The sequence below is a fragment of the Aotus nancymaae genome, unplaced genomic scaffold (genome assembly GCF_030222135.1).
Source record: "Aotus nancymaae isolate 86718 unplaced genomic scaffold, 86718_ANA_hifiasm-v0.15.2.pri h1tg000007l, whole genome shotgun sequence".
NCBI classification, from domain to species: Eukaryota; Metazoa; Chordata; class Mammalia; order Primates; family Aotidae; genus Aotus; species Aotus nancymaae.
In genome coordinates this window covers 24,529,254-24,555,987 of record NW_026988418.1, presented here as the reverse complement: position 1 = coordinate 24,555,987, position 26,734 = coordinate 24,529,254, and the positions used below count along the sequence as shown (strand labels likewise).

Here is a 26,734-nt window from a genome sequence, read left to right as displayed (position 1 = left end):
TGAACTTCTGCCATCCACCAGAGACAAGCTGCTCAGGCTTGCATTGTTGGAAAGAGAGGATGATGGAAAAAATAATTTCTATACAAATTTTTGAGCTACTCTGCCTGAGAGATTACCATGTGCTGTTTCCAACTTGTTCAACAGAAATCAGCAGGGAGCATTAACTAAATGCCTAGTTTGTCCAGCCTATGGTTAATAGTATATATCCTCGGAGAGGCTGCATTCAATGGAATTCAACAATATTTATGGAGCACTTTTAGTGAGCCAGGCATCATTCCAGATGCTTGAGACACATCAGTGGACAGGACATAGAAAATCCCTGCCCTCAGCTGGGTGCGGTGGCTCACGACTGTAATCCCAGCACTTTGGGAGGCCGAGGTGGGCAGATCACGAGGTCAAGAGATCGAGACCATCCTGGTCAACATGGTGAAACCCCGTCTCTACTAAAAAATACACAAATTAGCTGGGCATGGTGGTGTACGCCTGTAGTCCCAGCTACTCTGGAGGCTGACGCAGGAGAACTGCTTGAACCTAGGAGGTGGAGACTGCAGTGAGCCGAGATTGTGCCACTGCACTCCAGCCTGGCACCTGGCGACACAGCAAGACTCTGCCTCGAAAAAGGAAAAAATAAAAATAAAAAGCCTGCCCTTGTGGGGCTTACATTTCAGAGATTAACCATTATTATTGTCCCTTCTTCAAATCTGCATGGCCACTGAAGAATATGACAGAATGGCAATAAGTAACCCAACTCTATTTCCAACTTAGAAAATAACTGTGAAAAAAGAGATACATTTTTCTTCTGATTATAGGATCTAAAACATTCAGTAAGACTTTGGGGACTTGTACTTTAAGACATGGGGCGGGGGTGGGGAGTCCAATAGCAGCACACAGTTCTATGGACCCAGCACAATTTAGTGTTGTTTTGCATTCTAGTGGCAAAGATCTTGTAAGAAAGTTCATGTCACTGGCACAAAGGGACTGAACATGGGAAAATACTTGTTCTTCTTTCTATCAAAGGCACAGTTGTAAAACGCACAATGCTATGAAAACTCAAGCAAATCTGGAATCATCGTTAAAGGGAATTAACTTGGAAAGTAATTTATGGCAAGAAAATTCAACTCCTTTGTTATCTTCCTTTTACCGTAATATGCTTCCTGAACGCTGCCTATGAGAAAGGGCTTTTAGAAAAAAAAATAAGTATAGTAAAATTAACTCATTTTATCAATTTGTGCTCTCTGCCAGAGTTTCCTGACTGTGGCTACGAGGGGCTGTAAAACTGATGAATTTGCATGGAAAAAGAAACCAGTGTAAGTAATTTGTGTAAGAGGTAACACGAACATAGACTGCTATAATTCAGACACCCTGCAGATAGCAGACTGCTGCAGTGTGAGCAGTTATGGGTTAGAAAAATGACCACACTGCAGTCAGTCTGACTTGAATGGAAATCAATCATAAAGGTACTTTCTCTGCAGCTTCTACGCCACAGTCTTCAGCAACTCCTTTGCCAAGCAGATTTCTGGTCTGTAAACCCTGTGCTGAGCTCCTGTTTTCAACTTTTCCTTTCTAAGGTCTGACCAAATGCAGGCTAAGAGTATGGTTTTCCAAACAGGAACATAAGAAAAAAAGGCATTGAACTAAAACAAGGATTTCCCTCTGTGTGAAAATGAACTTGCCTGCTATTAAAAGATGTAAGCAATGCTTTTTATGAAATGTAGCATTAGGTGCCAAAAGCCAGTAGAGTATTTTTAACCCCATGAAAGACATCCGCTAACACAGACAGAGCCCTATTTTCACACATCCTTGTCTTGTGGACACACGTTAAGGAATATATATTTGGTGGCAGAAAGAGAAAAGGGAGGTGAATTGAGGAATGTTTATTTTTGAAAAAATGTTTCCATTTTATTAAAACAGGAACATTTCACCGATACATTCTCCCGCCCCACTCTGAATCACGAAGATAGTTTATCTTTGACAGATACTGTGAGTTTAATTTGTAAATTAAGTGTATTCAGGCACTTTATTGCCATAAAATGAGCTCAGTCTTAGATTTCAAGAAACTTAGATACATACTCTATAGAGGAAAGGACTGTCTCCGACTTATTTTTGTATTCTCCTCAGTACGCAGTGCAGGGTGCGTCATATATTACTTATGCACCAAATGTTTACTGAGTTGAATTAAAATTACATGAGCTTGTTAATGAAAAATAGCCAAGAGCTAATTTTTTAATTAATTAATTAATTTATTTATTTTTTGAGATGAAGTCTCACCCTGTCATCCAGGCTGGAGGTCAGTGGCACGATCTTGGCTCATGGCAACCTCCACCACACCTGTCTTTTTTTTTTTTTTTTTGAGACGGAGTGTCGCTCTCGTTACCCAGGCTGGAGTGCAATGGCGCAATCTCGGCTCACCGCAACCTCCGCCTCCTGGGTTCAGGCAATTCTCCTGCCTCAGCCTCCTGAGTAGCTGGGATTACAGGCACGCGCCACCATGCCCAGCTAATTTTTTGTATTAGTAGAGACGGGGTTTCACCATGTTGGCCAGATTGGTCTCGAACTCCTGACCTCAGGGAATCCGCCCGCCTCAGCCTTCCAAAGTGCTGGAATTAAAGGTGTGAGCCACTGCATCTGGCCAAGAGCTAATATTTATTGAGCATTTATTACATGCCAGACAATGTGCTAGGTATTTTACCTGAACTATCTCATTTAATCCTTGCATTATCCCTATGGAATATGTAGTTACATTATTCTCATTAAAAATGAGAAACTATGCTGTGAGTTAAGTAACATGGTCAAGATCATGCAACTAAATAAGTGACAGAGGAAGGATTTGAACGTAGACATTTCCTAGATAACTGTTCAAAGAAACAGGAGTAAAATCCACATTTCTAGTCCCGCTGTCTTTCCTTTATCCTCAGTTATGAGGGAGATAAATTCAACAAGTTTAAATAGAAAAATAATTATTGTGTACACTTATGTGGCAAAACTTCTATCTCCTCCTTCTCCTTCTCGCCTCTTTGCTTTTGCAGGTCTTAACCCTTACAAGCATCAGCGAGAGTTCCATTGGATGAAGGGCCCTGCCACTTGGTCTAACAGAGCAGTTCACAGAGGGCTTAGCAAGGCTGACTGATCTGCATTAGTGGCTTCTGCCTTTGGGACGGAAATTGATTTTCTGCATTTTAGACCATCATCACGTCTTGGCTTTTGGTTGAGGTCAAATGTGGTACCAGTTTACTATCTGATATAGCCTCAGCCATGGGATTAACTTTTCTCTGACGGGTGGGATTTGATGGCCTAAGAGGTCTTTTTGCCAGTGATCTATAAACCAAGGAAGGGCTAAGCTAAACATAAGCCCCACAACCGAGAGTGCACTGGGACTACTTGACCATTAGCTGTTAGGAAACCATACTACATCAACAGAGTCCCATCCCAACAACTGACTAATCCCGCTGTCTACAAAAACAATAGTTTTCAGTATTTTCACCAATAACTGTCACTGTTTTTCTCCTCTAGTGAAAAATCCTGGGTGTTAACATGTACTCATATTAACCACATACTGGATTAGTTCAGTTCCAGTATTTGACCTAATGTGTGGTTTTGCTGAATGTGGACTCTACCAGCCTCATTCTAGACATGTTAAGAGGGTCTCTACCAACAGCCCTTCTAATAGGCAAGAGTTAGCTTTGATAATGCACTCCAGCCAAATCTCAATCATATTTGTGGCCCTACTGCAGGGTAATACAGGATTTCTGCCAACTTTTTGGAAGTCACAAAAATCTCTTTTAGTTTTTCAGTGTTACTACTGGGTATGAATAGCCATCCTTAAAAATTGAGGCTTATGATTGCATAAATAAAGGTTTATTAAAAAGCACATTAGCTGGGCACTCTGGCTCATGTCTGTAATCCAACCACTTTGGGAGGCCAAGGCAGGCAGATCTCTTGAGCCCAGGAGTTCGAGATGAGCCTGGGCAACATGGCAAAACCCTGTTTCTGAAAAAAAATACAAAAATTAGTTGGGTGTGGCAGTGCATGAAGGCTGAGGTGGGAGGATCCCTGGAGTCCAGGAGGTGGAGACTGCAGTGAGCCATGATCGCATTGCTGTACTCCAGCATGGACAACAGAGTGAGACTGTCTCAGAAAACCCTAACAAACCACACTGTCAGTAATGACCTATAGCATGCTTCTGCCATTCACAGGGAATTTTGCTCATAATATGAGTGAAAGTAAAATTTTAAAATACTGTAAAACTAAGTACTACTTTTAAGAAAGCTGGTACAGTTAACCCAGGTGTGGTTTGCCACTTAAAAAGTTGTTAATGTGTCAGTGTTAGATTGAGAATTTGAAAACATTCTGTTATCCATGAGATATTCTAGGAGAACAATTTCTAGAACAATGCAGAAACACAGCCTCTGGCTAAAAATGTGAGGAATAAGAATTTTCTGGTTTCTTAAAACAGATGAATGAGGTCTAATGTTGGCATGCTCTTACTCTATTGGAATTACTAACTCTGGAAGGGTCACTAGAATGGTTCTTCTAATAAACTCGTTGTTAGAACATGAACTCTATAATTGGCCCTTCTTAATTTATTTACATACACACACATGCACACACACATGCATTTTCAATAAATTTACTGATAGTGGTCAGCTCCAAGATTGGCTCTGAGCACACAGTGAAGAAAGATCAGGGGCTGAGGCTCTGTTCAATAATCGTGGTATTTATCATTGTTGAGCATCTACTTATGTGGCAGGCACTAGACTCTCTGTGATTTAATCCTCATTACACTCTTGAGAGGTATTCCTATTGCCAGTACCTGGACTTAGGCTCAGCACACAGTTTGGACTTAATAAACATTTGCTGAATGAACAAATGTTTGTAACCTAGGAGGAAAACACAGCCAAGAGGGATTAAGTATTGCCCAAAGCTGTAGAGTTGATAAGTGGCAAAGCCTGATCCCCAACTCTATATCCTGTACTGTTTTATAGTACCATGCTGCCAACTTGAATATAGGTTTTATATTTGATACACAGGAAGCATAACTAATGAATGACCTAGAAATAAATGAACATACGAACAGAGACCATGACAACACTTTAGTATGGACATCAAGGTATATGTTGTGCTTCTCCCCAGTTTAAATCTTATTAATGATAGTATTCATAGCCTGGTAAATTTAGCCGAAGCTTCAGCTGAGAACAGAGATTGAAAGGCCCCCAAATTCTGCCATGAGAACTTTCACTGCCAGCTCTAACCAGAAAGATTGTTAAGAGTATGAGTGTAAGGGAAAGGACTAGACCTTCATGCAGAGCATTGACTGAAGGATACACTGATATCCTCAGCTTATTCCTGCTATAGTTCTAACTTCAACAGCTCAGTGGTCCATGACACAACTGCCAGCGCACACATCAAACATAAGGTATGTGCCCCTTTTAATTTGTAGGGCTGAGTCAGCTGAGGACAGAGTCGGCCTAAGGATGGGGACACTCTCACCTCACATGGCTCATTCTTCACTAGGTGAGGAGGGTAGGATAGAAAAAATCAAGCTTGGCCACCCATACTGTGAGCTAGGATTCAGAAGAAAGGGTAGTTTGATGAAAATGTCTATTACTGCCAGTCCATTGCACGTGTTGCCAGCTTTGCTACCCAAACATTCACCCCCAATATGTCAGGAAAATTAAAAGAAAAAATCATGCAACAAAACATCCTCCTGAACTAATTCAATTTCAATATTTATTTTGAAAATTTCTTGAATTATAGTAGAGGAAGCCGGCTAAATTAAGCCAGCCAGACTGTTATTTTTCTTCCTAAGAGTATGGCAGTATTTATTATTTTACCTCTCTAAGAGGGGTTGATTAAAACTAGAAAATGTAACATTTGCAATGTCATAATATATTCAGAGCAAGGTGGTTCAGATAGGTAAAACAAAAATATATAGGGGCTAATCAGAATTTTCTCTTCCATATCTTAGATTTTCTTTAAAAACTGCATTTGGAGATAGACATGATTTTTTTTAAAGGGCCACACGCTCTTTTGTCTGCTCCACACTCTACCCTCACTCTAGAAGAGGTGCCATTGACTTCTACAGATATAAAATGTGTGATGTTCATTTTAAAATTACTAGTAGAGCCTGCTATTGACCATCTAATTATGCCGAGTTCCATTTATAAACATAGCTAACCACTAAGTTTATGGAGACTTTTTGTGCTGCTTTAATAGGATATTGATCGAGCGCATAGTTTGAGTAGACTGCCATTGAATTGTGTAATGGCAAACAAAAGGCAAGGTCACAGCGACTGTTCATGCTAGAGCTGCATCTATTTTTTATTATATCTTTTTGTTTCTTCGTTTAATGCTCAAGCCCAAATGGTTTCTCTTGAAAGAAGATCTTGCTTAAGAATATAAGCTATTTTTAAAATTAATTTCCATGCAATGATCACAGCTATCGTGTTACTTAACACAGGAAAACCAACAGGCCACTCGTTTCGAAAGAAAGTTTTAAATCTATCCCACTTTAATAAAGATCTAAAGTACTGCAAATGTTTCAATGGCACCCCAAAGGACTGGCTGTCTGGAATTTCTCATCCTACACCCATTTCCTCATTAGTCCTTCTGTGCGAGGACATTTTGTCTTTTCAAGTTTGGGCTTGTTCATACCAAAGAGTTTCATTTTCTTATTGTGCCTTGTAGCCGAGGTTTTCATTCTGTCTTAGAAGTTCTACCATGTCAGGTTAGAATACTGCCAATAGTTCTTACTATATTGCTGGCCTGAAAATCTAAGTGTCTGAATATGGGTACTTCAAGGCGCAACAACGACCTAGAGACTTCAAAAAGAACTTTAGAAACAAACTGCAATTTGGATGTTAATGACAATTCCTGTGTGAAAATATAGAAAGAGTGCACATGTCTAAGGCAGAAAACAGCCACTAGGGTGCCACCTCATGCCAGGCTGAGGCATATGCCTGGTTCCATTCACTCCCACTCTCCATTGACAAACAACTCGGGAATCCTGTAGCCGACCCAGCAGCTGAGCTTTGTGGCAGAGCCAGGACAATTCAGCTGCTGGATTTTAATAGATTCTGCAGCAGTGCAACAGGAACCAAAAATCAGTCTGGGTAACTGAGAGTGGTTTTCACACCCAAAGACTCTAAGGCTGGCCACAGTGTACTGAGAATCCTGGCTTTTCAAAATTCCAGGGCCATGAAGTCATCCTTAGCCACGAAGTTTACTTAACCCTTGCAGCCAGCTTGGGTGTACAAACCGCCACTAGAAAATTAGAGCCCACCAGGCCAGAGTCACAATGGCCTGTGTGTATTTGCGGTTTTCCTCTTTCCCAGTGAAGTAGTTAAGGTTTCGGAGTCACTCCACCAACTTCAACTAAAATAGAGTCAGCAATTTGGAAGGAAATGGGCAGAAGTAGTGGATTTTTCAGGAGAACTTTCTGGGTTCATACCAGGAGTGAGATTTGACAGCCTTAGAGCTCATACTTTGAGGAAAACACTGGTGCAAAATAAACAAAAGAGTGGGTGCTGACAGAGACAGCTATCTAAGCAGCATCATTTAGCAGCTAGTAGAGTGGGCTCTCTTGGTAGCAACTTCAAGGGAAAGAGACCAATCTAAAAATGCCTCAAGAAGGCTTTGTTTGAAAATGCAGCATCATGTAAGAGCCATTTCAACAGATGGTTCTTGTCTCTTTCCTCATAGTATTATGCTAAAACAAGTTTAGTGATTCTGAACCACATTGTTAACGCTTGTAAAACCCCCTTCCCCAAAGCAGAGAATACTTTTCTCTCTTTCTCTGGCACAGCGTCTAGTGGTCTGTATTTCCCCTCTCCCTTGGAACAAGGCAATAAATAATTGAGCTACTTTCAGAGGGTCCTACCACATGGGGGGAAAAGGAGCAAGAAAACAAATACAGATTTTTATGCTATAGTACTTTCACTGCCACGGAAACAGAACTTTCCATTCTGCCTTTCATGGACTTTAGATAATAATGCAAAATAAATAAATAAAATAAAAGGTGGTGGGCAGGAGGCAAGGAGGAGAAGGGGAGTTCACGGAAGACTGCAGCTTCAGTCGGCCAGCAGGAGTCCCTGATCCCAACAGCTTCATATATCTGATCAGTATCATTCAATGGCAAGCAACCTTGTTGCCTAATCCCTCACCTCTGAATTTGTGAGGCTGAGCCAGCAGCTTTCTCTTGAGTTTCTCTGCCATTGCCACCTCGGTAGTAACACTATTAAAAACAACACACTGCACATAGTTATTTCAGTGAATCCTCATGAGGAAATACTGAAATAGCACCTCCCTCCTCTCTTACATTTAAAAGGGAGAAAATGAAAAAATAAAAACTGGAAACCTAGGGAAAGTAAGCATTTCTATTAGCAAATTTAAAAATCAAATACTAAAGATCCAGAAAGGGAGAAAAATCTCAAGCTAAGCAATCATTAATGATGACTGTGAAATTTCCAGCCCATATAAATCATCATAATTAGGTATGATTTCGGGGGGTCTGGGTGGGGTTGGGATAAATAAGAGGAAGTTAAGAAGAAATCTGCAAAACAGTCAGAGATTCTAGGATATTGACACGATTAAAAACATTTAAGTGAAAGGCATAACTATGGAGAGAGTAAAAACATCAGTGGTGGGGAGTGGCAGCAGGTGAACAGATGCAGAATGGGGGATATTTAGGGCAGTAAAACTATTCTGTATGGTACCGTAATGTAGATACCTGTCACTTTGCCTTTCTCAAAACCTATAGAATGTACAAGAGTGAACCCTGATGTAAACTGTGGACTTCAATGCATAATTATGCATCAATATTGGCTCATGAATTGTAACAAATATACCACACACACGCACGATGTTAACAGGAGGGGAAACTGTTTGGGAGCAGGGGTATATGGGACTTCTGCACTTTCTGTTAACCTAAAACTGTAAACCTAAAAAAAAGCCCTAAAACAGAATCAAGTCTGTTAATTAAAAACAAACTCACACCTGAAAACAAATCCAGAAAAAAAAAATTCAATTAAATATCTTACTCGCTTTGGTTTACAAGAAAATAGCTTTAACCTTTTTTTAATGCACAAATTAATAAGTTAAAAGTGAATCAACTCAACAAGAACTGATTATTCAATAAAAGCACAGAATCCTTGGATTCTATTTAGTTCTATAACGCAATTATAGGAGAGGCCTTCATGAAAAGGTCTGCAGTCAGCTAGCTAAGTACAACAAAGGGAAAAGAGTTGTTTAACCTCTCGGAGCATCATAGACTCCTTCATCTATAAAAAGGGACGCTAACACCGACCATGGGAGGATTGAATGAAATAATGTTTACAAAGTACCCAGCACAATGCCTGGTACATAGTATGTGCTTGATAAATGCTAGCTACTCTAATTTTTTCTATTCTATGACATCACACTCCTAACGGGGCTAACATCATGTGTTGAATCACCTTATGCGCCAGTTAGCTTATTTCTGTTCAAGGATACAGAATGCACCCCAGGCCCACTCATCTGCAAAAAGCATCCACTGCAGTTCTGAAATGGATGCCTCTCTCTTCCCACATGGGGGAACAAGAAGGGGGGCAGCCTGGCAAGGCAATGGTGAGGGATTTTAGCTCCAGCATGCGGCTTGAGTGTTAAGCCTTTCAGGAGGGTGTGTGGGTGAGGAAACCTGAGCTGGGGATCCTTACCCCAGCAGCCAAGGCAATCTTGTGAAATATACCCTGACAAACCTACATTATGTCTAAGAAAAAGGGGTCTCCCGACTACAGTCGACTAGTTTGGCCTGAAGCCATGATTGAGCTGACACAGCCCAGACCCGCTCTTGCCAAACAGTTTCCGTCAGCACGAGGCCATGTGTGAGTGAGTCCCAGAGCGATTACACAGCAGTGTGCAGAATCAAAAAGCATTTGAGAGCCAAAGGATGTTCATGATGCCAGGCACTGGCTAGGCAACCCCCTAAGCAGGGACAGGAAACAAGTCCAGGTCCCTCTGCAAACTCAATCCCTGTCCAGCCATCCTCTCTGGCTGTCTTGAAGGCGGGTTTAGAATTCATTTGGCAGCCAAGCTATCTTAGACTGACCAGAGGTTTAATCGAACTTGGAACTGATAAGCTTTGGGATATAAGACCTTAAAAGGAAAGACAGGGAGCGGAAGGAGGCGGAGAGGCTGGGGGTGATCCTGTGCTGTGTGGGCCTTTCTCATACAACCTCCAGGCCTGGAAACACTGATGGCAATGAAGACTAAATGTAAGATTTGCAGCAGCCAGGGCAGAATAAAACGGCTAGTGCTCCAACCTTATGGTTAAAAGGATTTTCTTTTCACTCTTTAAGGCTATGTTTTATATCTCAGTAAGGGCTCAATGAATGTATTTCCCTATAATGCTACTATGACAGTTATAGTCTGATATATATGCTCCCTATATTACTGTAATTATTAAAATTACAAGAAAAATGTGAGATATTTATTGTGTTCAAAAGTCTCAAGAAGTGAAAAAGAAAGCTATATACAGATGCACTCTTGTTTGTCTATGGCAAATAACTGCCTAATCAGCTGAGCTATGACTAGGGCAGCATATCCTCTCCAGCTTAACAAGTCTCTACTGAACTGGTTGGCACTTTAAGTATACTTCAGTATCATGCCAGCAATCTCCCCATTCCAAGCCATGACTCCTTAGAGCTCCAACTCTTCCACACTGGAATGCCTCAGCATCAACCCGGGAGTCCCTGACTCCTATGATGCTAACACCGCTAGTTACGTTCCCACCATTTCCCTGTCTAGTCTCATGCTATAGATCTCTTCAAGTTCCTTTGGGCCAGTCTAAGAGTATGGATTCTGGCCTTATGGAGACTTAGCTTAAAGATTTATCCACTGTTTAAATTTTTTGTTTGTTTTTGAGACAGAGTTTTGCCCTCTTGCCCAGGTTGGAGTGCAGTGGTGTGATCTCGACTTACTGCAACCTCTGCCTCTCGGGTTCAAGAAATTCTCCTGCCTCAGCCTCCTGAGTAGCTGGGACTACAGGCATGCAACACCATACCTGGCTAATTTTTTTTTTTGTATTTTTAGTAGAGATGGGGTTTCACTATGTTGGCCAGGCTGGTCTCAAACTCCTCAACTCAAGTGATTCACCTGCCTCGGCCTCCCAAAGTGCTGGGATTGCACGCGTGAGCCACCATGCCTGGCCTCACTATTTGACTTTGGATAAATAACTTACATAGATCCTCAATTTAACTCATCTTTAAAAATGGGGGTAATTTCTGGTCTGAAAAGCATATTGTAAGGATTAATTTCTGTAGGCCTAGGACAGTGCCTGGCAGACAGTAAATGACCAATAGTCATTAGATTCCCCCCGTTCCCATACTGTATATCACGTTCTGTGCTCTCAAGACTCTCCTAGCCTATGAGTGACTGAAATAAGAACAGACAGAATCCAGGCTTTTGAGACCAGGACGGCTTGACTTGTGTGACCTGACATCGTGTCCTGAGATGGGCTGGCTTATTCAGTCAATCTTACAAGCCTGTAACACAGTGAATGGGGGGTATGAACTTGAAACGAAAATATTTATTTTTACTCCAGCTCATTCCACAAAGGGCTGATGCTGCTCAAAACCAATTTTAACAATGTAAATTTTACCTACAAGTGGTATTTTGAAGTCGGTGGAGTGGTAAAACAAAATAACATTTTAATATTTGGTACTTATTTTTCCTTCTTCTTACTGGGACCTGGAACATCATAATCACTGCAGGTATGCTTTTAAATAAGAACAAAGAGATTCTTAAGGGAAGGCAACTCTGTGTGTGTATGTGTGTGTGTGTGTGTGTGCACACGCGCATGCATGCTAGATTATGTCATAAAAAAACTACAATCAATTGACTGGGCCTTTGATCAATGGAGCAAGATGGTGACAGGTACTCTTCATTCACTGTTAGTGATTATTGACAAGCTGGTAATCATCCCAGCCTGTGTCACTCTTACTAATGGCATTAGCATTTTTTAAAGGTCAAAAACAAATTCTTTTAAAATGCAGAATTTCTCAGAAATCAGGGAAGCCTCAGAATATATGAGACCCTCAGGATTTTGGTCTTTCTCTTATGCCTCACATCAAAGTAATATTTAATTTTTCCTGATTTAAATTCTTGGTTGTCAAACAAACTGTGTGGCAAAATTCCTCCAATGGGTGAATGAAAAGGAGATTCTGAAAGCTTTTTTTTTTTTTTTTTTGGTCTCTCGGAGTCTTAGGCAGAAAGTAAGCACAAACCAAGGCAATCTGTACCAAATCAAAGCAAAATTATACTTACTCTGTGACACTCTTACTAGCTCAGTCACACTAAAAACACCTGATGTGACAAAACTGTCCTGGAAGCCCAAATGTCCTGAGGAAACAAAAACAAAAGAAAACAAAGTGTCATAAATATAAGACATCTGACCACAGAGCTTTAAATACTAGTTTCATTATGATTAAAACATGTGGTGTCTAATCTCGTTTTCTGCTCTCCTTAGGGTTTATGTGGGAGGGCACAGTCATTCAGCTATGCAGACATATTTTTGGTTTGAATCTGAAGGTTGTGCAAAGCTGTGACACAACAACTGGCTGATCTTTGAAATGGTTAAAAAAATTCAACAGGAAATCTGAAACAAAAGACAATTTAAAATAAATAGTTACCTTGGGTGACCTCTAAGACCTTAACAATTGGGATAAAAACAGCCTATCTAAGAATCACTAGGAGAGCTGCATTCCATACTAGTTTTTTAAACATTATTCCCTAAAGAAACATCTGATTGGGATTAGTTATCTATTCATTTAACTGAAACAAGATTTAAAGATGCTCTTTTCTAGAGGCACCACAAGGTGAATTTTTAAAAAGTCAGAATAGAAAAAGCAAGCCTCAACCCACAAAACAGGAAAACAAATTCTTTTGAGCACAAATAAAAATTTGGATTATTTACACACACAAAAATTTTTTGTGTCAGTTGATTTTTTTTGAGAAAACATAAATCAATGGTTGAAAAATTGTTTAATCTTTGAACTCTGCTTCTGCTTCATTTTTGCTGGATGCAATTAATTTAAGACAGCTGTTATTAGCTGGGTGTGGTGGCTTATGCCTATAATCCCAGCACTTTGGGAGGCCGAGGTGGGTGGATCACGAGGTCAGGAGTTCGAGATCAGCCTGGCCAACGTGGTGAAACCCCATCTCTACTAAAAATACAAAAATTAGCCAGGCGCAGTGGTGGGTGCCTGTAATCCCAGCTACTCAGGAGGCTGAGGCAGGAGAGTTGCTGGAACCCAGGAGGCGGAGGTTGTAGTGAGCCGAGATCGTGCCACTGCACTCTAGCCTAAGTGGCAGAGCGAGACTCAGTCTCAAAAAAAAAAAAAAAAAAAAGATACCTGGTATTATGGCGATCACCAATTACTCATTTAATTTTATGATGTATTCAGAAAGATAAAACTTACACATGACAAGGAACACATAATCTATATGTCGTTTCCCTCTCTGACTCTAAAATTTTCTGATTCTATGAATCTCACAGAGGTCGATTCTAGTTGAGAGATCTGCCCAAGGTCAGCTTAGTCTTTCCCTGCTTTAAAATCTGGGTCAAAGAAATTGTTGGCTGAAGGGGTTTTTGAAATAATTGTTCTTTGACATAAGAAACATACCTTGAAGAAATGCAATAAAAGAAAAGAAACCAATCCGAATATATAACAATCTTAAACAAAATATATGTATTGATAAAAGCTAGATTTCATACACTACTAAGGGAAAGCAAGTTTACCTGTATCCACCAATACATTTACTAAATGTCATACACATAAACACACAGAAAAAGTCGCATGTTTTGAAGGAGGAAAATGGACTGCAAAAAACTTGTCTTTTTTGGGTTACATTGGATTTTTGCATAAGAAATTTCTACTGAGATTTTAAAAAATTTCAGTTAACTTTTATATCAAACACATAATCTATGGTATTTGAGATAAAACAGTTCTAAGTTTTAGGATATACAATAAATGTAAACTGCTTTTTGAAATAAATGGCAACATTTTGCCTTAAAAGTGCTCAAGAAATTTCACCTCTCAAAACCACCCACACCCAGGTATTCAGTTGGTTTTTATTTGGTAAGCACCTAAGACGCTGTCTTTTAGATTAAAAGAATTGAGAGGTTAAAAAATTAATAAATAAATAAAATTCTCTAATGAGATCTTGGCAAAACAGACCACAACATCTCTTTCTTATTGGGAGACCATCAACATTACATTTATCCCACAGATCACAGCAAAGGAAATCCAACCACAAGGTACATTAAGGTTGATTTAAAACACGTAGAACAATAACAAGGAAGTTCATAGATGAATAGGAAAATCTGGGTTGGCCTCCAGCTCTTGCTCATTGCTAACTTCGCTACTTGACTTGCAGGCTGATACTTGTTTCAGTTCCAATCTTTGAAATTCCTTATTTTAAGGATGAACTAACATGAATTTCTGTATAGGGTGAGTGTAAACACATGCACTTTAATCCTGCCACCAAAAAAACAAGCAATATATTTTAAAGGCTAAGGTTGAGTTTGGTGAAAGGACATGGGAATTGGGGAGAACCTTGCATTCATTCATTCAAATTATCACCCTCTCCTGGTTGCCCCTTTTCTTGTGTCCACCTCCTAAATGTTGGTGTTCTCCAGGGTCTGTGCTCATCTCTCCCTGTACGTGTGGAGGAGGTGTCTGAATCTACTTCCTAAGTTATTTTATCTACCTCGATGTCATCAACTAGCAGTCTAGACTGTGATATTTGTGAAAACTAAATGTTTTTGTTTACCACTCTATATTTAATGCCTGAGACAAAGCAGGTTAGTAAGTGAATATTTGTTGAATGAGTAGATAAATGAATCTACAGGCCAACGACTCTCAACTCTTTATCTTTTACTAAGATCAATCTCCTGGGTTCCAAACCCATAAATCTAAGTATCTGTTGGGCATTCTACCCAGATAGCCCACAGGTATTCTTAGACCCAACATGCCCAAAGCTGAATCCATTTTCTACTGCATCCAAGACCCATTCTTACTCTTTTGAATTCCGTATTTCAATGAACTATCTGCTATTCATCTAGTTTTTTGGCATCATCTCTGACTCCTACCTCTGATAGTCACCCACATCCAACCAGTCCCCAGTGCTTCTGTGACTCCTGACCCTATGTATGTCTCCATTCCCTCCCGCGACTGTGGCTCAGGGCCTTCCCACTTCACCAGCATGGTGGGAGGCCTCCTAACTGTGTTCTCTATCATCTCTGTTGGCTTCCTCTCCAATCCCCTCTCTACCCTTTGGCCAGGGCTGTCTCACTGGCAGGCAAATCTGATGAGTTATTCATTTATTCAATAAATATTTACTGATATTTACTGAGTACCTACTATGTGCCACACATCATACTAGGGGCTCAAGATACAGTCCCCACCTTCAGGGAGTTTACAGAGACAGCTAAAAAAATGTAAAAAATTACTTTAAAAATTATAAATGGAGGCCGGACATGGTGGCTTACACCTGTAATCCTAGCACTTTGGGAGGTCGAGGCGGGCAGATCGCTTGAGGTCAGGAGTTCGATAGCAGCCTGGCCAACATGGTGAAACCTCACCTCTACTAAAAATACAAAAAGTAGCCGGGTGCAGTGGTGCGCGCCTGTAATCCCAGCTACTTGGGAGGCTGAGGCAGAAGAATCGCTTGAACCCAGGGGGCAGAGGTTGCAGTGAGCCGAGATTGTGCCACTGCACTCCAGCCTGGGTGACAGAGGGAGACTCCATCTCAAAAAAAGCAAAAAATTATGAATGGTATAAATGATATGAAGGAGACAAACAGCAAACGCTTTAGAAAGGGTGTTCAGGGCAGGTCTTGTTTAAGAGCCAATATCTGAAAGATATAAATAAGCCAACCAGGAAGAGGAGAAAGGGCTTTTCAGGCAGAGGATTAACATGAGCATGGCCCTGAGGCAGGAAAGAGCAAGATGGTGGAGAAACTGAGACAAAGCCATGTGTTCTGAGTCCCCTGCCCTATCGGAAAGCTTGCAAAAAATATGCGTCCAACAAAGGACAAGCATTCAGAATTTACAAGGAACTCAAATAAATCAGCAAGAAACAAACCAAATAATCCCATCAAAAAGTAGGCAAATGACATGAACAGACATTTTTCAAAAGGAATACAAATGGCCAACACATATGAAAAAATGCCCAACATCACTCATCATCAGGGAAGTGCAACTCAGAACTACGAGATACCACCTTACTCCTGTAAAAAAAAAAAAAATACTGGCATGGATGTGGTGAAAAGGGAACGCTTATATACTGCTGATAAGAATACGTACAATCTCTACGTGAAACAGTATGGGGATTTCTTAAAGAACTCAAAGTAAATCTACCATTTGATCCAGCAATCCCACTACTCGGTGTCTACTCCATGGAAAAGAATTCAATATATCAAAAAGACAACTGCATGTGTATGTTTATTGCAGCACATGTCACATTTGCAAAGATGCAGAACCAACCTAAATGCCCAGGAGTGGATAAAGAAAATATGGTCTATATACACCACGGAATACTGCTCAGCCATAAAAAAGAACAAAATAATATATTTTGCAGCAACTTGGATGGAGCCAGAGGCCATTATTCTAAGTGAAGTAACTTGGGAATGGAAAACCAAATACCATCACGTTCTCACTTATAAGTGGAAGTTAAGCTATGGGTGCGCAAAGGCATACAGAGTGATATAATGGACTTTGGAGACAGAAGAGGGGGTTGGCTGGGTAGAGAGGGGGAGCTTAAAAAAGCCTACATACTGGGTACAATGTACACTGCTTGGGTGAGGGACGCACTAAAATCTCAGACTTCCCCACTGTACAATTCATCCATGTACCAAAAAACCACTTTTCCCCCAAAAGCCTCTGAAATGAAAAACTATATATAATACGTATAAATGTATATTTTGATATACACTGTGAATCTTTGACAGAACTTATTTCTGTCTCTTTCTCTCATTTTCAGCAATATAGCTGAAACTAAAACTGAGCCGATCTGCATTGGGCAACTATGAAAATAAAAAAATATATATATTATATATATGTAGATATATTCATACATGTTTGTGTGTGTGTGTATATATATATATTCTTTTAAAGAGAAAGAAAGCTTGCAAGAGCCCCACAGAATGTTCAGAGTACAGTACAAACTCCTTCCCATGGCATGGGACCTAGATATAGCCTCTGTTTATTCTCTATCACTTCTGGCCCTACCCTTGGCCTTAGGGAATTACATGCTTCTCCCTGCACTGCTTCACTGCCAGCCCCTGATACAGCTCCTTCTTCCTGAACATCTGTTTTTCCTACTCCTGGCGTGGCCACCTCCTAAGTGTCCTTTAGAACTCAACTTTGTTGTCACCTCTCACAAAAGTCTTCCCTGGCTGCCCTCTCCACTGGGGAAGACTTTTTCCTCCCTTCTCAATACTGACCAGTTATACTCTACGTAACTCTCACCTGGGACCTGCCATACTCGATTGTAACTTTGTCTTTTTCCCCACATTAGACTGTAAGCCCTCTGAGGAGGGGGAAGTATCTGCTGTGCCTCTGGCCCTCTAGCTCCTGCCACACTGCCTGGCAGGGGTTCAGTGTTCCTGAGATGCGTCGGAATGAACGAAACTCAACCTATGTCATTTTTCCTCTTGATAAAATCTTTGGCAGTACTTCTTATTTCTGTCTCTTTCTCTCATTTCCAGCAATATAATTTAAACTAAAACTGAGCCAGTCTGCACTGGGAAACCATGAAAGTGAACTATCCACATACTCCCTCCAAACTAAACAGGACCAGGACAGGACAGGCAGTGAAAGCTTCTGGTCAGACTGATTCAAGCATTTCTGATGAGAAATGCCTGGAATTGTACTATTGTTCCCTTTATGGTTCATATTTTTAAATTTCAAGTAAAAGGGCAGCACTATTATCCATCATGGTCATAAAGTTCCCTTCATCCAAAAAGGATCTAGTCCCAAGCTTAAATGACGATCTCGTGTGATCCTGAGAAAGTCACTGCAAAAATAACAATTTCATCCTCCTTCCCCTATCAGCAACTTGCCTCCCAAGGCTTACCTTAGTGGAATGTGTGCAATTTAGAAGGTAAAATATATGTGAATGCACTATAATCAGAAAAATAAAGAGTATAATTCTTCTGCAGGTTTTGATGTAAATATCTCTTCACACAGTATTATCAGACAGCCTTGGATAGGTTATGTTTATAATATGTCCCCAAGGAAAGGTCTGTGTCAACACGCCATGTAACTTTAAATGGCTATGAAACTGCTCTTGTTCCTTTACCAATTACTTGGAAACCCACTGATGAACTCTGTAAGAAGACAGCAATGAGAAATGAAACCAAAGAAATCATGGAAAAAGTGATACTGCTAACACTATTACTAAGCAAACCTGAGTGAATTAATATTTCATTCTCATGAACACAAACCAAATCTTAAAAATGACTTTCAGGGAAATTACACGAATCTGACCGTTCTACTTTACTGCAAAGTAAGAAAAAAAGTGGAAAAGAAAATAAATAAAAAGGTGAGTTTAAGCAATTCCAAATTCAGATATTATTAGCACTGAAAGATCCTCCGTTGGAAAGCAGATTAAACATTCCCAAAAGGTCCCAAGATTTACATTTTGAATAGAGCCTCTCAGAAAAAAAGTGCAAAACATGTACTTTCGTTAAGTATGTCTTAGATGAAAAGGCAGATTGCAAAACGTGCTATCTCTACAATTCTGAACTACTGTTCAGGAGCAATTGTATAGGAGATTGAAATGAGGAGCGGATCCTTTTTCATTTTATATAATATGGCTAAAAAAGTTCATTCACTGAAGTCTTTTTCATTGAATTCCCAATTAGAGCACAGACTTCAATACCCTGAAGTCAGTCATACTCACGGTGGGGAGAGATTAAACTACATGGGAGAGGTAGAAATATAAAAGCTAAATTCTTTCATAGGTAGTTAGGAGAAGCAGCTCTCTTTACCTCGATGGTATCAGCAGTTATTATGGAAAATGCCATTACATGGGAACCAAATCTCATTTCATGGAGGAACTGAACATCTATCTACCTTTTAGCAGGCAGGAGAGGGAAAAAGTTAGATTTGCAGAGAGACAGGTAACCTTGAAGAGCTGTTCAGAGGTCAAGGCAAGAGACACCTGGGAGTAAACCATCCAGGAGGCTGACCACTAAAGAAAGTTTTCACGTCTGAGAAACAGAGTTAATTTTGCATCTCAGGAGGAAAGTTTATACCCAAGGTGGTATTTTTGTTTTTTTCTGCGGGGATATCAAGAAGCTCTCAGCCCTAAATTATCAAATCTCGTCTGGTTAAGGGATGTAGGCAAACTGCAATACCCAGGCCATTTCATCAAAAAGAACTCATGTCTATTCTAGTCTTCCCTTGGCAAATAGGTCTCCATTCCTAATACAGGCCAATGATTAGCAGGCTTCTCCATGCTGGTGTGCCATGGCCACTCGAAGGGAAAAGCTCCCTCCTTCTCATGCTGTTTATATTCCAGAAGGATTTTGGACTGCCTGTGCTGTGCAGGTCTGTGCTAGTCCCTGGGGACACTGCTCTCAGGGAAGCCACATTCTCATGCTTCTAAAGAAAAGTTTACCTCATCAACCATACTCCCTCCTTGGAATTTTAATTTCTCCTTCTGTGAATTCCGCCCTGGCTTATGAGCCACCTGTGGAAATGTGGCTTGTTCACCTTCCCTTTCACCCCAGCACAGAACATTTTAGGAGTGCTCAGAAGACACTGTTCAATTAAGGGGAACTTCTGCTCTGCTTCTCTTACAGCAATTGCCTCTTTCTACCTGATTGGACAGTTATTCATTTATATGTCTTATCTCTGCACTCCTACAACAAACCAGGGGAGGCAAGGGTTGGGTCTCATGATCTCACATTGTCCACAGGACCCAGCGCAAGCCTTTATTCTAGGTGTGTAATCAAGATTTATTTAGCGATTCAGATGAGTGACTTCTGATACCCTTATTTGGTAGTCCTCTAACGCATGATATAAATTCTTGTTAGCTCATCTACAGTGATATTACTTCTGTACTTTTAATTTACAATATCTTGGAAAACACTTTTTCCTTTTTAGGAGTCAGGTGCAGGTATGTTTCTGCTGATCCATCAAGGCCAAATTCTAAATTTCTGGTCTGATTTCTGACTATATAGTGACTATTTAAGTTGTTCTGTCATTCACTGGTGACATTTGAGATACTGCTTATTTTTAGAATAATTGCTTATATTTAAAAAAATGCAAAGATTCAGATATTTAAAAAAGAACACAGAAGCAATAAAAGTACATATCTATTCTGTTTGTGGGATTAACCTTTATGATAGTGGAGAAAAATTCACTGGGTAGTGTGCTTATGGTAAACACTAAAAGGTTGACATATGGTGTTAGACTGACAGTAAGCCTGAAAAACTTCTATATCTAGAAAGTTATGCCTGAGAATTTGCAAAATGCAGAAATGTTTGTCAGCTAATAACACGGATGAAGTGTTTTAAGATTCTCAGATGGATATATGGATGGTTTTAAATGCATTTGTAGCATGGTTACGATTATCATTTTGGTTTATCATGACACATTAAGAAATTATCACCATTATGGAAATAATGTACTCTTAGACCAAAAGAAGGATGAGGCAAAAAGAGGTTTGAGAAGAATGTGTCATGGGACTTACACACTGTTGGCCTTCTTTTGTGGCTCCAAATTTCCCTGTGCCACCATTCACTGTTACTCAGTACAGACACCTAATGTGTGTTTTTGTTTGTTTTTGCCATCTTTGCTCACTCAATGATTTCTGCCATTGCCATACAGAGTCAATATTTAGTTTACTGCTTCCATTCAGTAAATGTTTATTTAATGTCTATTCATGGCAACCACAGTTCGAGGACCTAGGAATGTAACAGGTAGTAATACGAGGTCCTTACTCTTGGAGGCTTACATCCTCAGTCAAGGAAGAGATTTATACCAAGATTTCCAGTAATGTATTTATATAAAATTGGGCATTTTTGGGTGAGCGTGTTGGCTCACACCTGTAATCCCAGAACTTTGGGATCCACTGAGGCGGGGAGATCACGAGGTCAGGAGTTCGAGACCAGCCTGGCCTACACAGGGAAACCTCTGTCTCTACTAAAAATACAAAAAATTAGCCGAGTGTGGTGGTGTGTGCCTATAATCTCAGCTACTCAGGAGGCTGAGGCAGGAGAATTGCATGAACCCGGGAGGCCGAGGTTGCAGTGAGCTGAGATCGCACCGTTGCACTCCAGCCCGAGTAACAGCTGAGACTCCATCTCAAAAAAAAAAAAATTGGGTATTTTTATAATACCTCTCTAGGAGAACATTAGAAACTAGCAAAGACTACTGCAGTATCTTCCTGTGATGAGTCTGCTGTTTGTCGCACATATCCGTGGTTAACAGCCAGAAAGCACACTTTCCAGACTGCCTTAAGGTTAGGAGTGGCCACAACCACAAATTGAATGCAAGTGATACAATCAACTTCTACCCTAAACGCCTGAAAGGAAACTCTTGCCCAGAACACTGTCTCTACCCCTTTTTTATAAGTACGAACACTTTCTACCACGGAAACACATACCCATGGAATAGCAGAGCAGTAAGACAAAAGGAACCTGGGTTCCTGAATGACACTGTGGAGTAGAACCACCCTGCCAACTTAGGCTGCTCATCTGGGAATATTACCAGAAAGAAAACTAGATTTCAATATATATTAACTACTATATGTTTTTGTGTTTCATTGGTTTCTTTGTTATAGTAGCTTAGCACTTACCCTAACTGACATAACTACTAACTTTTCCCTTTTGAATCTAAAGTGTCACAACTTAGCAGCCCTCAGGCCAATTCCAGTATACAAACATGTTTTGCTAATACAGTATGCATTATTATTCTGCATGGGAATGCTTTTAAACTGGACATGAAAAGTTAAGTGACTTGCTTAATGTAACACAGATAGTGGCAGAATTAGGATTAGAACACAGGTATATTTGCCACTCTTTATACAATAAATTTTATCCCATTTTAATACGTGATTTTTAACATCAGAGACTTGATTACCCAGTCTAATCCAAAGGCCTTGTCACATCTTTTCACCAATTCCTGCAGCTAATAAACAAAGGGTAGCATTTAATTAAATTAAATGTGATTGCCCAATGACTTCATAGAAAGTTTATCAGTTTTAAGTTCCAAGCGATTGAGCAATTAATTAAAGGACTATGTCTATTAGATGCAAAATATCTAAAAATAAAAGTGAAAAAAGATTTTTACCTATTTGTATCTTTGCAAATATCAGATCCATGGCATCACGGAATTAACTGGATATGGAAGGGGCCTTAAAGGTCATCTAGTAGTGAAGTAATCATCATCATGTTGCAACAAAAAATTGTGGCCAATAAAAGATGAGGAGTTAAAAAATTACATTTCCCTGAATATGTCTACCTTCCTATAACCTGTAATTTACCTAGATTTTATCTTCTGGTATAGGCAGAACAAATGTTGGCTCTCTTTAATTCTGCTACCTTTCAAATATGTGAAGACATCCCCTCACATATTAGAAAACCTAATTTTCTCTCCTCCAGAATAAATATCCTTTCTTTCTTTCTTTCTTTTTTTTTTTTTTGGTCATGTCAACAAATTAATTTCCCCAATTCTCCTATACATTTAGAATTATGCATTTATTAGCCTTAAAAGCTGAAACAGGTGTTTTGCAAGTGGACCCAACTGAAAATTAGACTTGTGCAAGAACAGAAAAACTCTTAAAAACAATCTTTAGGGATTATTGTAAAATTTTAGACAGTTACTTTAGCACCATTTAAAAAAAGAAAGACAATTTTGCATCATGCTAGAAAAGCTAAGGTTTACTGTAATTAGCATAGTATCAGTATTCTATAAGCTTAATATTTTAAAATTAATTCTACAGTTTTATTGTATTGTAACATTTTTTATATTAACCTGGTTTTGAATTAAAGAGATTTTTTACAAAGCAAATTTATTGTTTTTATGTTCTGAATCAAAATTTCCTCTAAACTTGGACAGTAACAACGGTAATTTGCAAATGGATCAAACTATTTGTAGTAGCTTTAGTTTCTGCTTATGAACTTTTACATTTCCAGTGAAAAAACAGGGAAATGTATTCCCTGAATACATCAGATACTGATTATCTTAAGTGAAACAGACCTGAAACTGGATCACCTGAGGGCTACCCTGGTTCATGGATGTTAAACAGCAAAAAACCATAATGGCCCAACTCCCTTTTCTTCCTTTTTAGGTTTTATATACATGGCTGTGAGACAGACCACTTACAGAGAACCCTGCTACCTGAGGACACATGCAATGATAACGAAAGTAGATGACCAGGGGCCATGTGCTAATTTTAAGATACTCAACACTGATTTTGGTTCACCAAGCATGGAAAGAAAATCACGGATGGACTGACACAATAATATTTTTAAAAAATCCTTTCAATGACTTTTCCAAGACTACAAATAGTAAATGTACTATTATATACAATTTTCCAAATATAAAACTAGCTAATGTTTAGAACCACAAAATTCAAAGAGCTTTCATCTTTTTAAAAGTCATTTTTTGCATAATTCTTGCTCATTTACCCAGCAATTAATTATCAATGCCAACATTCACCATGTTTATTAAATTCTAGAACCTACAGTATTCACTTCTGCAGATACGATGGCATTCCACAATCATGTGGGTCACAATACTTTGAAGTTTGCTGGCCTAGCACAAAGTATTTTAGAAGTACCAGAAAATTCTTTGTGAAATGTAACAGAATGAATTAGACTGTTCAGTCCATGTCGTGTTAGCACAATGGAGGAACACTTTTAAGACTTTAAAGTCATGTAATGCAATTCTAGGCTGGATTTTTCTTGTTTAGAGGAAAAAAAGTAGAATGGGAGTGATTGGAAGAGAAAAGGGCCAATATTTGACAACAGAAATCAGCATAACCTTTTAACTGCAGCAGCCATGGGTGACTGCCCTTTGACCTTGGAAGATTATGTGGGATTTCAATGACAACAGCTGGAAGTGAGCATGTGTGAATAGCGAACACAGATCTAAGGCCTGGTACAAAAGACTGCACAATCTCTGCCCAGATCAGAGTGCTGATTAGAAATTGTTTCCTGGTCCTGGCTTAATAGAGTGTGATCGTGAAAGTGTGTGTGTGTGTGTGTGTGTGTGTGTGTGTGTGTGTTTTAATTCTTCCAGCAAGAAATCATTGGTGGATTTCTTCCATATTCATTCATTCTACCCCTTCAGCCTTTCAAATCTTCTGGATTTTAATATAAAACAGGCCCCTCTTTCTTTGAATAAAACACTTGCTACTTTTTGTAGATAAAATATCTTTAAGTTCTAGAGTTCTCTCTGAGTTTTAAAACAACGTCTACTGGGGCATTTCACATAGGGTATCGTTATTTTTTGTTTAAGGATCTGTCACTCACAGACAGACAGACTGACAGACAGACAGATAGACACACACAGCTTGAATGAGGACTCAGTGAAAGTGGGGATTTTATTTCTCTCATCTTTCTAATTCTACCATTCGTATAGTGTATGACATGTGGTGGGTCCTTAGTGTATCTATGATGAGTGAACACAGAAATGAACCATCTATTCTTAATCATTTTTCTTTTTATTCTTGAGATGTAATGGAAGATTCCTGCTACTACACAAACATTTGTATAATTTCATCTTTTTTCCAACCACCTTCATAAATATTTTAGCATTTTTTTAGTGAAGTTTTTAGGTGTAGTTTGCCAAACATAAACATATGAGAAAGAAGAGTAATTACTTCCTTTCCAAGACAAGGTAACTTAATCCAGTAGATGTAGGCTACCTGGTTAATGTGGTAATTTCCACGCATAAGACCCTCAATGAATTACATTCACTGGGCTGAAGTACACGTACACTGACACAGATGCACTCTCAGATTCCTACACAGGACCCCATACTTGCTGACAGTGCTCTGAAACCACCAGAATGATGCCATATGATTACTGAAAGGGCACTGGGTTATGACTCATTTATGTTGTTTTGGTTTTACCATACACTCTATCTTACCTTCCATTACTCTGGATTTTGCTAACTCTTTTAGCTCTGGATTTTGCTAACTACTCTAGTTTCTATATCAAATTAGCTTCGGTAGAAGGTGGCCTTTCCTCAATGCAAATAATACCTTGAGTTGGGCAAAAACCAACCTGGCTGAGCAACAGAAGACAGGGAGAAGAAACTGGAGAAACTGTCTTCCAAATCAGACATGGGTCATCTGCCTCCATCCTTCTATAGCAACTCTAGATGTTATTCCAAACAAGCCACAGGACAGATTGTTTTTTCAGAACAGACCAAATCCATTTGCTGTTTCAAAATTCTATAAACAAAGTATTAAGGAATTCAATTCCCAGAGCAGCTATATGGGTGTTGGCTTCAGCTTCATGGGAGCGTCTGCCAAGCTCACATATTTGTAGAACTATTGGTTTAGAGTGTCCTTTGCAGCTCAGAGCAGGAGGGACCATTGCTTGTGATCTCAGTTCACTTTAAGGACTGGGTCTTGCTGGTGACAGGTATACATGATAAATGTTCCAGAAGGCTGACCTAATTTCCGTTGAAGTGAGTGTTTTGCTAAGAACATTCCCTCAAAGTGTCAGCTTGCAACCACGGATTCCAATATGCCCGTGTCCATTCTCCTCAGTGACTTATTACCATTGCTTGTAAAACTTCCCTTAAAGTGAAGTTAATTTCAACTTATTTATCCAACTTCTCCAGACTTAGTTTTGAACTTAAATAAGTTATATATCTCATGTAAAATATGTAATTATCAAACATACTAAGTTTTATTGTTTTTAGTTGTTTGTGATCAGAAAAACCAAATACTCTGGGCTAAATATGAATCGGGGTAGATTTGCAATGTGCTTGTCTTTTCTCTTGCAAAGGGATCTATATGGCAAAATGTTCATTTATTCTGTCATTCAAAAATCGTATTTCCAAGCTATTATTTATTTACAATAAAGTAGGAGGGGCAGTATTACAGAAATTATAATTCCAAAATCCTGAGCCTCAATCTCTGTATCTGTAAAATGACACTAATGATTGTACCTACTTCATAGGTTTGTCATTAGAAATAATGAAGCAGTACATTTAAAATGCTTGGCAAAGAACCTGGAACACCGAATATGGTATAAATAATAAACATATTCTTTTTATCTTAGATCTTCAATCCAATTTTGAATAGAAAAACATGAAGAAATAACCATATTCTTTTCATATGGAATGTTAAATAATGCAGGTATTCATATGAAAGTTGGGTATATAAGTTGAAATGTAGATAATGTAATTTTATTTAAGTAAATTTCTGAGTAAAAAAATTACTTTCTAAAGCTAGTAACAAATTATTAAAAATAAATTCTCTGGAATTTTTTAGGATTTTCTACAAAAAGTGAGAAATAACAGTACTTAGTCTCTAAGCTATTTTAAATAAACTGGTTGCAAATTTTAGGAATCTGCTTCCTAAATATAATTGTATTTATTAGTATATATATTTATGTATAATATTTACAAAACTACTTATTTATAATTCCTCAAATAATTTTAAATATAAATCACCATCTCTTCTTTAAATACATATTGAATATCTACATGGGCCAAGCATTATTCTAG

The 26,734-nt window shown here is 39.1% G+C and overlaps 1 protein-coding gene across 5 annotated transcripts in view; it reads right to left on the bottom strand.

Moving 5' to 3' along the window:
* Nucleotides 1-26,734, bottom strand: part of NFIA (nuclear factor I A) — a 389,302-nt gene that overhangs the window by 121,770 nt on the left and 240,798 nt on the right. For all 5 annotated transcript variants that reach the window (XM_012442494.2, XM_012442496.3, XM_012442491.3 and 2 more), the window contains exon 4: nt 12,298-12,372. In XM_012442494.2, the coding sequence (XP_012297917.1) occupies nt 12,298-12,372 (75 nt within the window). The remainder of the gene's footprint in view (nt 1-12,297; nt 12,373-26,734) is intronic.